Here is a 12,986-nt window from a genome sequence, read left to right as displayed (position 1 = left end):
TTGTAAACAAAGAAGAAAATCTGATCAACTGACGAACTATAAACATCAGCTGATCATCCTAAATGTTTTATTTACAAACATAAGAGATACGTCGTGTAGTGCGGGAGTAGAAGAAGCAGGTTGGTTACTTTCCTTATTCTTACTTATTACAGTACTACCACTAATAGATCGGATGGTTTTAATTAAGATGTTCTGTACATGACAACTAGGTAATAGTCCAAGTATATTATAGGCTAGTTTGATTTTATCTTTGACAACATTGTTCATGATTGTTTCGTTCTGTAAAATGAGTTTTTGTACATGGCTTGTATTGTAATCAAAATAGAGTACTATTTTCCAATTGCATTCGCTGTAATAAAACATGTAGTTTAATTTGCAAACTGTATTGTTGAATGTGTAATATTGGTATAATTTAACAATACAGGGAATTTATCCAATACCTATCCAATTTGTTTGAAATTTGGGATACTTACTAATTTGGGCCTCGTAATCACGAATCTGCACTTAAAATTTGGCGCTTATATGGGGGCAGATGAAACCGGCCAATTTCTAACATGCCTTTAACAGGGACTCTATAGAGAAAGCCGGGGAGCCGGAGCGGAGCGGAGGCGGGGCCGCGTTAGCGGTTGGGGGCGGTAGGTCAATTACCCCAGGGGCGGAGCCCGGAATCGGTGGGAAATTTGGAAATCGATGGTGTAGAAATAAGGGTAACACTTTACTATACCTGAGACGGATTCCTTCAAATTTACAGGAGAAAGTACTAACGCAAATAATTTTCTGTAGCGTTGTTGATGTTCGGGAATGTAGTTTTGATCCATTTTAATGCGAATGCATGTGGTTTTCTACGAAAATCTATTTCCGATGTGCTATTGCTGCTGCCGTCATTTGCTTTCTGCACGAGAGCACAATACGCGATAATGCTGCTGCTACAAGCCGATGTTGTCCGTATATGCTAAATTGAACGAAAGGAGTGCTAATGGAACCTAACCTAACAGGCCTAACCTAACGTAGTAGGCATACCTCGTCCCCGTAAGTAAGTAAAAAAGTCAATTTAAAATTCCTAAAGTGTTTTTAATTTTTAAAAAATTATTTCCGACACGCTATTGCTGCTGCCGCCATTTGCTTTCTGCACGAGAGCACAATACGCGATATTGCTGCTGCTACAAGCCGATGTTGTCCGTATATGCTAAATTGAACGAAAGGAGTGATAATGGAACCTAACCTAACAGGCCTAACCTAACCTAGTAGGCATACCTCGTGCCCGTAAGTAAGTAAAAAACTCAATTTAAAATTCCTAAAGTGCTTTCAATTTTTTAAAAAAATTTTAAACTATGCTTGCCTTACCTAACCTAACATAAAATTTTGTAATTTTGTTTTATTTGAGCATACTTTGAAATCCGGCCCGAAAGTAGGTATTTTTCGGTAAAGGAGCTTGCAACACTCCATGCACACTCCAAATCGACAAAACACTGGCACAACGAACGGTCAACGGTAAGCTATCGCCATGTTGTGTGTGGAAATAAACAAGAACAGTAAGTACTCGTAAATGTAAGAAATATACATTATTTTTGTTACAAATTCCATTATTTCACCTAAATAAGTGTTCCGGAATGCAGAATAGTACGTTAGCAATGTAAAAAAGTGCGAAAGAAATCATTCCCAGGTGTCTCAGGTATAGTAAAGTAGTACCAAGACCTTAAATGGGTTGTGAAAACTTGGCAAAGTAGCCATGGAGCTTGTAACTAGTTTTGTTGGAGTGTGTGTTAAATAATGTGTTTGTAGCCAGGAAAGGGAGTGAACTATGGAACTGTATATTCATTTTCTAAATTACATGGTGTGCAATGAACAAAATCTTAAATGTTTCATTGCACCTACCTAGGTATTATGATTTGCTTTATTTTACTTCGCTTTTGTGCCACTTTTGGCTAATTGCGAAGATGAGGATTAGTGATGATGAAATTGATGAATGGACACTCACAAACATCCGTGCCAAGGCCGGGATTCGATCCTGGGACCCCTAGCATCGCAGTACGATGTGCTAACCACTCTGCCACATAGGCCGGCTTTGCACCTATTACTACTGTAAATAAGTGTTTGGTATGTGTTTAGAACAAAATTTATGAATGCCTCTATTATTTGTTTCCTTTTGTCATTTCAGAGCTGGATAAAAAATCAATGCTGGAAAAGAAAATTCCAAACAGAAATGCCAATGGAGAATTCTTCACACAAACTGCAGTGGTGCTTGTTCATATTATCATGCTTGGTTGCAATTCTCAGCATTATGTTACATTCACATTCAACAGAGAAACCAGTAACTCCGGTATTAATTCCAACTACGCAAGACTTAATGAAAATTTTCACTTTCTATGATGAAAATAAAGATGGTCAGCTGAGTAAGATGGAATTTTTTAAAATGGGCCGTTTGTTTAAGGCATTGCAACAAGATATCTTTATTGCAGAGGAGGTTGGTTTTGATTTTTTCTTTTGTATAAGGTAATTATAATAAGTTGAACACTTTTGGAACAGTGCAATTGTTACCCTACAACAACTTGCTTGCAGGAGGTTCAACATGTATGGTTTAATTTTAGGTTTGAACTGGTGCATGCAGAGCCCCTTCTAATGGATGACTGTCATATTGCGGTCAGCACTGCCTGGTGATGAAAGCATGAAACATGTACATCACCAGATTCAAAACAAAACTTTCAAGGTTGCTGTTTAACATGGCATGTGAATGCCACAGATAAAGTACAGGGTGAGTCAAAAGTCCCTTAACACACCCTACAAAATCAAAAGATGATGTGCTGGGTACAATTGGTCATGATAGAAATATGTTAGGCCCAGGGAAAACCATAGTTGAGTGTATCAAGCAGAGGTCTGCCATATTGTTGGCCACCATATTGAATTCAACTCAAGACTTTTAAATGGAAAGCGGTTGATGGGTCATATCAAACCAAGCTAGAATTTCATGAGAAATGAAATCGTTAAGGTTTTTCCAACATATATTTAACCAGTAAAAAAGTTATACACATATCTTCCACTTGTAGTCATTCCATGTCAATTCAACCAAAAAAATGGGGTTTGGGAACCCATGCTCTCAGATTTTGACAAACTTGGCACATTTAATCCTTCCACGGTGACACCATTAAGCCTTGTTTTCATGATATGAAAAAAAAATTCAATATGCTGACCAAGGCAGAAATTTATTTTATTATAAAATATAAATTAAACGTAACGTTTCAACCTTCTAGCAAGGTCTTCTTCAGACTATGTACCAAGTACAAATGTAACAAGGTACAAGAACAGGAGGATATATATATACACAAAAATACTCCCCTCCAGACTATTAGAAAGTTACATTCTAGCAGGTGGCTTTCCCTTGTCAACTTTACTTTCACCTGAATGTGAATATGGTTGGACTCTTTATCTCACGCTCTATTTCCTTCATTCTTCTTCCTTCTTCTCTCCTCTTTCTCTCTTGTCCTTTCCACTCTTTCTAACACCTTCTTCCATTCTTTATTTATCATCAGTCCCCCATTCCAGATCATTGTGTCTTCTTCACCTTTCTTTTCTATTTCCTTGGCCTCTTTCCATTTTCTCACTAGCATTATCTTCTCCCTTCTATCTGCTTAGCCTCATCCCACTCTATGTCATGTCTTGTTTCTCTCGTGTGTTTAAATATCGCATTTCTCTCTCTCTCTTAAGTCGTACATTATCCCTATGTTGTTTCAACCTGTCTTTCAGCCTCTTTTTTTTCCTCCTATGTACACACTCTGACATTCTTTACATTTCACTTCATAGATAATCCCTTCCTCTTCCTCTTCTCTGTTTTCCTTTTTCTTGTTAGCATTCTTCGCTATTCTTAAGATGCTTCTCTCTCCCTTCCTGTAAGTTTTAATGCCTGCTTTTCTAAGCACTTTGCATATCTTTTCTGTGGTCTTCCCCATACTCCTTATTCCAAACCTCGTCTCTTTTTCTTTCTCTTCCAATTCTCCCCTGCCACTTTTCTTCCTTCTTCTGTTTATGTCCAGTCTATCCTCCTTCTCATAGCCATTCTTTTCCAGCTGTTTCCATAGGCTATTTATTTTGCCTTCTTTTTCACCTTCTTTTGTGCATATTTTCTTGATCCTGTCCTCCATATTCTTTATAAAATTTATTTTTGTCACCTCACTTACAGCACTTCTTTTGTGGCAGAATACCCCTGCTGCACACTTCTTCTGATGCCAAGCGGTTTCAATTTCTTGTCCTCTCTTCCTTTTCAATAATATATCTAGGAAGCTTATCTTGTCTTCTTCTTCTATTTTGAGTTCGAGAAGTGAAATGTAAAGAATGTCAGAGTGTGTACATAACAGTTGGGCTGAAAAGTTCATAGGCTGACTCATAGATGGCGTTACTAGAATTAAATCCATGTGATTTTTACTTAGTACTAACCTTCAAAAGATACGTGTATAAATTTCACAGATGCCGGATAATTAGTTCGTGAGATATAGCATTGTGAGTGAAGCAGCTTTTGTTATTGTGAAAAAATGGATAAAAAAGAATTTTGTGTGTTAATAAAGCATTGCATTTTGGCGAAAAAAAATACTGTTGAAGCCAAGGCTTGGCTTGATAAACATTATTCGGACTCTGCACCGGGAAAATCAACCGTTGAGAAGTGGTTTGCTAAATTTAAACGAGGTGAAATGAGCATCGAAGACGATGCAAGCAGTGGACGCCCCAAAGAGGCTGTTACCGACGAAAACATCAAAAAAGTCCACAAAATAATTTTAAATGATCGTAAAGTGAAGTTGATCGAGATAGCTGAGACTTTAAAAATATCAAAGGAACGTGTTGGACATATTGTGCATGAATATTTGAACATGCGAAAGCTGTGTGCAAAATGGGTGCCGCGCGTGCTCACAATTGATCAAAAGCAACAACGTTTTGATGATTCGGAGCAATGTTTAGCGATATTCAACCGTAATAAACACGAATTTTTCCGTCGATATATTACAATGGATGAAACATGGCTCCATAACTACACTCCAGAGTCCAATCGACAGTCAGCCGAGTGGACTGCACGTGATGAACCGAATCCAAAGCATGGAAAGATGCAACAGTCGGCTGGCAAGGTTATGGCATCAGTATTCTGGGATGCGCATGGTATTATATTCATCGATTACCTCAAAAATGGCCAGACCATCAACAGCGATTATTACATAGCGTTGTTGGAGCGTTTAAAGGATGAAATCACGAAAAAACGGCCCCATTTGAAGAAGAAAAAAGTGCTGTTTCATCAAGACAATGCACCATGTCACAAATCAATGAAAACGATGGCAAAATTATATGAATTAGACTACGAATTGCTTCCCCATCCACCATATTCTCCAGATCTGGCCCCCAGTGACTTTTTCCTGTTTGCAGACCTTAAAAGAATGCTCGCTGGAAAGAAATTTAGCTTTTTCTTGTATGTACGCATTGCTTGCATGATAGAATTATTTTCCTGTAGTTTACGGTTATTACAAGCATAAGAAAACAGTTTTTTCTTTGTGACGTTTCAGGAGAACACACGCTCCTTTCATCAGACATTTATTTTCATTTTGACTAAAGATACAGTTATAACAATGGTTAGTAATTTTTAAACAAAAATAATCTGTTATATAATGGATGTTGTCAATGTTACATTGTTGTAATATAGCAACTTAACTGTGTAAAAAGCAGTCTATTTTATTTTTATTTTAGAATTTTTTAAATTATGAATCCCAAATATCATCAGGTAATTCAAATTCATCATTGTTTTCACAAAGTCTCTTGATGTTTTCTGTTACATTAAATTTTAAAGATGGTGGCTTACTCCATTTGTGAAAAAGAAAACTCCACACTGGATCTATGTTACCATTTTCATTATTTAATTTATTCCAGTGTTCTTCTGCAATGAAGAACAAGTTATATACAACAACAATGAAAGAAGGGAAGCAGTTAATGATGTCACTGGTAAAATAGAAACTAAGAACATTGACAACAGATTATTTATAAATCTTACGGATATTGAGGTACCTGATGAGTATATAGAAAGTTTTCAATTCGGAATGAAATTTTCAGTTGGTAGTGCTTATATACACAAGGAAGATTTCGTGATTTCAATAGAGAAAGCACTGAATTTCTTAGATGATGAGGAGGAAAAAAGAAAATTACGAAGTCTCACACATGATGCTCTTGATGAACGTTTAAGTTTTGAATACAACAGAAGAACTAACAGAGGTCCAAAATACACAGAACGGGAGAAAGAGCATATAAGGTTGGGGAAAAAAGTTCATGGTTTCAAGATCTGGTTGAAAGAAAACGACATTTTCTTAATAAAATCGGACAAGGAAAATAAACCTGTCCTTATCCGAATTAAGGACTATAAAGAAAAAATGGAAGAATGTTTCAAATTAAACAATTTCACAGAAACCTCTCGAAACCCTATAACTAAAATAATAAATGAGGTAAAGAAAGTAATTGAAAGCAGTATCACGATACCAAGAGAAATGAAGAAAAAACTCATTGTCAAAAATTCAACCCTGCCGATTGCCTTTGGACTACCAAAAACTCACAAACCAGGAACTCCAATACGACCCATCATTGCAACTTTCACACATCCTGCATACAAACTATCCAAATATTTAGTTGAATGACTTGCTATAGTTAAACAACAAACACCATTCAGTGTTAAAAATGCATATGAAGTCAAACAGAAACTAAAAAATATTGTTTGGAATAATGAGTATCGTATTGCAAGTTTTGATGTTGAAAATTTATATCCTAGTGTCCCAATAGAAGGTGCCACAGATGCATTACACAGATGGCTTATTGAGATGAAGGTTAACCCAGTAGAATCATGGGAAATGGTTCGATGGTTTACTGTATGTGCAAATTACAATTACTTTATATTTGATGGCAAAATCTATCAGCAAAATAATGGTCTATCAATGGGAAACCCAGTATCCGGAATCATCTCCAGCATTTTCCTTCATTACATAGAATCTCCAATTGTTAATGCGATAGGTGCGGATATCAAACTCTACATCAGATATGTAGATGATGTGCTAATTATTGCTAAAAATGAGAACACCATCATGGACGTATTTAAATCGTTAAATGAATCACATCGTCGCATAAAATTCACTTGCGAACCCATGAATAACAATGTAATTTCTTTCCTTGATCTGCAAATTAAGACAACTGACTCAACAATTCAAACATCAGTCCATAGAAAAAAATTAGCGGGGGAAAAATACATCCATGCCAAATCAGAACATTCGCGTATAACAATGGATAACATATTTTTAAATTTTTTCCTGAGAGCACAAAGACTATGTTCTAATAATGAGGATATCAAAAATGAAGAAGAAAGGCTCTTTAATATAGCAAAAGAAAATGGCTTTAACACTAACAGAATAAACCAAATCAAAAAACAAGTTGCAAGAAAACTAAAGGAAAAGAGAAATACAGACAAAGATGAAAAATCTGTTGAAAAGAAATTTGTGTGCATTCCATTCCACAAGGGATTCTCACATAAAATTGCAAAAATTTTTAAAAATTTTAATTTCAAAATTGTTTTTAAAGCACCAAGAAGTTTGGAATGTACATTTAATGAATTCAAAATGAGAAACTCTCTACCAGATGTGGAAACCACAGGAATATATAATATAAGTTGTTCATGTTCAAAAGATTATGTGGGACAAACAGCAAGGAAAATGGCAATAAGATGGCACGAACATGATTTGGACATTATAAATCTAAACCCAAGAACAGGTTTGTCAACTCATATCATCGAAGAGAAGCATTTGATTAAAAAGAGAAGGGTTTTAAAAAGATTAACGGGAAACACAGAGTTGAATGTCTGGGAAGCCTCGTTCATTGCAGAAGAACACTGGAATAAATTAAATAATGAAAATGGTAACATAGATCCAGTGTGGAGTTTTCTTTTTCACAAATGGAGTAAGCCACCATCTTTAAAATTTAATGTAACAGAAAACATCAAGAGACTTTGTGAAAACAATGATGAATTTGAATTACCTGATGATATTTGGGATTCATAATTTAAAAAAAAAAAAATAAAAAAAAAATAGACTGCTTTTTTCACAGTTAAGTTGCTATATTACAACAATGTAACATTGACAACATCCATTATATAACAGATTCTTTTTGTTTAAAAATTACTAACCATTGTTATAACTGTATCTTTAGTCAAAATGAAAATAAATGTCTGATGAAAGGAGCGTGTGTTCTCCTGAAACGTCACAAAGAAAAAACTGTTTTCTTATGCTTGTAATAACCGTAAACTACAGGAAAATAAGAAATTTAGCACTGATGAAGAGGTATTCGCCGAAACTGAGGCCTATTTTGAGGCTAAAGAGAAATCGTACTATAAAAATGGCATCGAAAAATTGTATGACCGCTATAATCGTTGTATCGCCCTCGAAGGCAACTATATTGAATAATAAAATCGAATTTTGTCAAAAAAATATTTTTTACTATGTTAGCCTACGAACTTTTCAGCCCAACTGTTAGGAGAAACGAAAAAGAGGCTGAAAGACAGGTTGAAACAACATAGGAACATATGGATAATGTACGACTTAAGAGAGAGAGAAATGCGATATTTAAACACAGGAGAGAAACAGGACATGACATAGAGTGGGATGAGGCTAAGCAGATAGCAAAGGAGAAGAGAATGCTAGTGAGAAAATGGAAAGAGGCCAAGGAAATAGAAAAGAAAGGTGAAGAAGACACAATGAACTGGAATGGGGGACTGATGATAAATAAAGAATAGAAGAAGGTGTTAGAAAGAGTGGAAAGGACAAGAGAGAAAGAGGAGAGAAGAAGGAAGAAGAATGAAGGAAATAGAGCGTGAGATATAGAGTCCAACCATATTCACATTCAGGTGAAAGTAAAGTTGACAAGGGAAAGCCACCTGCTAGAATGTAACTTTCTAATAGTCTGGAGGGGAGTATTTTTGTGTATATATATCCTCCTGTTCTTGTACCTTGTTACATTTGTACTTGGTACATAGTCTGAAGAAGACCTTGCTAGAAGGTTGAAACGTTACGTTTAATTTATATTTTGTAATAAAATAAATTTCTGCCTTGGTCAGCATATTGAAATTTTTTCACTTCCATCGTGGTGAGAAACCGCATAAATTTTTTTGTCTCTAACTTGTCTGGTTTCATTTTTATAGCCCCTCAAACTTTCAGTGTTTCGTCCTTTTTTCCATTTCTATAACCTCCAAGCATGAGCTGCACTGTCTTAGAAAAGTAATTCTATCTCCCTTATAAATTATTCAATCTTTTTGAAACTTCAATGTTAACCCAACAATAAGGATTCAAGAAAAAAATATGCCAACATATCATATTTATATTTTAGTACACTAATAAATTAATAAAATTTTAATATGTGATTTTTTGGACCAAAAACATGGTTTACTAAAATTTAAATTATTATTGAAAGGGAAAGGTGCAATGCCAACACAAATGTTTTTAAAGTGAACTTAGATATATGATTTAACTTACCCAGAAATAAAATTGATGGCTTTTTCATTTTTTCTGAAAATATGACAACTTATTTCTGAATTTTTTTAAAAATGGCTACCAGATTTTATATTTTTCAAATTATCTCAAAATCTAAGAATCTAGCTTCAAAACATCATTGAAGCCAATTTTTAGAGCATAAAATTTAAATAATATTTGCATAGATGCAGGGGCAAGGAAGGAGGGGCATGTCCCCTACCCGGCAAAACGAATGTCAACCTAGAAGTATATATTTCACTCACATAATTCTAATTCAGCCACAGTTGTTTGTGTTTATTATTAAAATAATATTGGAGGAACTTCATGTTGAGGGAGTGTTTCTTTAAGGGGGAGCACTGTTAGGAGGGGAATCCACCTTGTTTACCACCCACCCTGAGACAGGTTCCATTCCGACACAACTGCTCACTTGCAACAAAACAGTTATTTAATGTGTAATATACAGACAAAATAATACATCCATTAGCAGGTATGGACTTGATCAGTTGCATTCACAGATTCGCCAAATGGGAAGTTGGGAAGCGCTGAAGGAACACTAAAGCTGAAGAGCGAGTCGAGTGAGACTGAATATGTTGCAAAGAGCGTGGAATCAGTGTTGCACATCCTACTATTTTAACCCTATTTTTATCGTGATTCATTGCTATTCGTGCTGTACAGTGGTGAGAATGGCTGAATCGAGGTCTCCTGTTCAGTGTCCGGCGTTGCGCGAGTGTTATTTTGAGCATCATCCGAAGAAAGAGCTCTTCAAAGTTAAACAAGTTGTTTTAAATACATTTTCCTCCTTACGGCAACAAGACCAAAATAAAACACGGCGTGAGGTGATTTGCCGTCAATATGCACGAACTGTCTCAGATGTTGAATGATTTGCGGTTAAGTTTAGGAATAGAAAATGATTGTTTGTTGTTTGACGACAAAAGAATCTCCACGGTATTAAAAGATATTGCCGTGAAAAAAAACATGATGTTAATTATTTGGACGAGGCATGCGTCAATGCAGGTCGTACATTGATTCAACCGTGGGACCGTGCAAAACCACCGCCAGGGCTGAAGCAATCGACAACGGAGGTGGCTTATTGTTTCACGCACTGGCGGCAATGAAGGCTTTGTTGAAGACGCATGTTTACTGCTCCGTGCAATGAAAGGGAAGGGTGATTATCACCAAGAAATGGAGGGACAGACCTACATTTGGCTCTGGTTTAGTGAAGTGATTCATAAATTGAAACCAAACAGAGAAATACGCGTAGTAGCAGACAATTCACTATATTGTATATAACAAATCATGCTTTTTTGGTAGTATAAACTTGAAGGGCGTGTATATTATAGTAACGTATGTACTGCGAATGAAGCAACCAAGATCTTGATAAATTTTACTTATTTCTAAACGAGAAACAATAACTCATTAAATTCAAGAGGGGCCTGTCGTTTACTTTTTCCTTTGTTTTTTTCTTTTGCGCATGCTCTACACGTACACACATGCCCTCATATTTCGAAGATATTTTGCGATTTATATTAAGTAGGGACACATTTATTACATAATCTATGTGCAGAAAGTACTTTAAAAATTGTATGGTTCAGGAGACAAAAAGAAGCAAAACTGCATTCCGCTTGATATGGATGTACGGGTTTTGATATGTTAAGGGGTTGGCAATACTGCCGATTCTCTCATTGTCTGCGATACGAAGAGCTCGGTGGTTCAGGCAAGACTGGCACGGATGATTCTGAGCTCCGTTCTCGCGCGGATTAATACATAAAACCTGCTGCAAACTTAACCTGACGCGGAGCTTAGGTTGACATTCGTTTTGCCGGGTAGGGGACATGCCCCCCCCCCTCCTTGCCCCTGCATCTATGCAAATATTATTTAAAATTTTATGCTCTAAAAATTGGCTTCAATGATGTTTTGAGGCTAGATTCTTAGATTTTGAGATAATTTGAAAAATATAAAATCCGGTAGCCATTTATAAAAGTTTTCAGAAATTTCAAGTTGTCATATTTTCAGAAATAATGAAAAAGTCATCAATTTTATTTCTGGGTAAGTTAAATCATATATATCTAAGTTCACTTTAAAAATATTTGTGTTGGCATTGCACCTTTCCCTTTCAATGATAATTCAAATTTTAGTAAACCATGTTTTCAGTCCAAAAAAAATCACATATTAAAATTTTATTAATTTATTAGTGTACTAAAATATAAATATGATATGTTGGCATATTTTTTTCTTGAATCCTTATTGTTTGGTTAACATTATTGTGAAGTTTCAAAAAGATTGAATAATTTATAAGGGAGATACAATTATTTTTCTAAGACACTGCACCTCACACTTAGAGGCTCTGGGAATGGAAGAAAGGACGAATCACTGAAAGTTTGAGGGGCTATAAAAATGAAACCAGACAAGTTAGTGACAAAAAAAATTATGTGGTTTCTCACCACCATGGAAGGATTAAATGTGCTAAGTTTCATCAATATCTTAGAACATGGGTACCATGGTCTGGTTGAACTGACATGGAATGACCCCGACATCTGCTCAATGTGTTGTCATTGTTTCTTCATGCACACTCATAAGACGTTTCTCCCACTCAAGCAGAACATTGTGCAACATAGAGGTGTGACAGCATTAAAAGCAGCAACTTTGCATTCTCTCAGATGGTCAGTATCGTGGATTTTTTTGTGCATACACCATTGCCTTCAAATGTTCCCAAAGGTAAAAGTCCAATGGTGTTAGATGCCGGGAACGTACGGGCTGTTCAACAAGTCCCTGGCTGCCACCCCATCTACTGAGAAATTTATTGTTAAGAAGCTCTCTCACAACATTCCCATAACAGGTGATGCTCCATCTTGTTGAAGAGCTCTGGAAAAAGTACTGTATTCCCGATTCTGTAAGCAAGTATGAAAGAAACCTGTTTACTTAACAAATCCAAGTAACCCTCAGCATTTAAGATTGAGAAATGGAACAACAAAGTGCGTTCCTCACATCACACAGCATCATTATAGTGGAACCACCAGCTAATGAACCTGCGCAGACCCGCGATTCCTGTGCACATCTCCCATGAGGAGGGGAGGGGCAGGGTGGAGCATGCTTTCTTATGGCCCGAAGTGAACGGATTAGGGGAAGGTGTGCGAAGGATTTTAGCCGAAGGTTCTTTTGTTTGTGGTCGCTCCATAGCTTAGCTTGCGAGCACCAACCATTCAGCTGGGATTTGTCCAATGTGGTTTCTCAGATGACAAATATCGCATATTATGCTTATTAACTTCACCATGAATATAAAAGTTAAACTTCGTCACTTCAAACGATTTTCCATTTCAGAGCAAGCATCACACTAATTGTCCAAGACACCATTCACAATATTCAACTCTTTGGGAAAGTCGCTGTTTAAAAACACATGCAGTGGCACATAAACTACCCTCCATACCAGCATGCTCTCGATGTGTTACATGTTAGAGGCATTTT

The 12,986-nt window shown here is 36.2% G+C and overlaps 1 protein-coding gene across 2 annotated transcripts in view; it reads left to right on the top strand.

Moving 5' to 3' along the window:
* Positions 1-12,986, top strand: part of LOC145986712 (selenoprotein N-like) — a 202,514-nt gene that overhangs the window by 158,572 nt on the left and 30,956 nt on the right. Inside the window, exons 1-2 of one of the 2 annotated variants that reach the window (XM_083121035.1) lie at positions 1-119; positions 2,159-2,464. In XM_083121035.1, coding sequence (XP_082977161.1) covers positions 2,204-2,464 — 261 coding nt within the window. In that variant the 5' untranslated portion in view covers positions 1-119; positions 2,159-2,203. The remainder of the gene's footprint in view (positions 120-2,158; positions 2,465-12,986) is intronic. The other variant, XM_083121036.1, reaches the window with a different exon arrangement.

Source organism: Lepisma saccharinum, chromosome 4 (genome assembly GCF_977018435.1).
Source record: "Lepisma saccharinum chromosome 4, izLepSacc3.1, whole genome shotgun sequence".
In the NCBI taxonomy this organism is placed as follows: domain Eukaryota; kingdom Metazoa; phylum Arthropoda; class Insecta; order Zygentoma; family Lepismatidae; genus Lepisma; species Lepisma saccharinum.
This window is presented reverse-complemented; position numbering and strand designations above follow the sequence as displayed.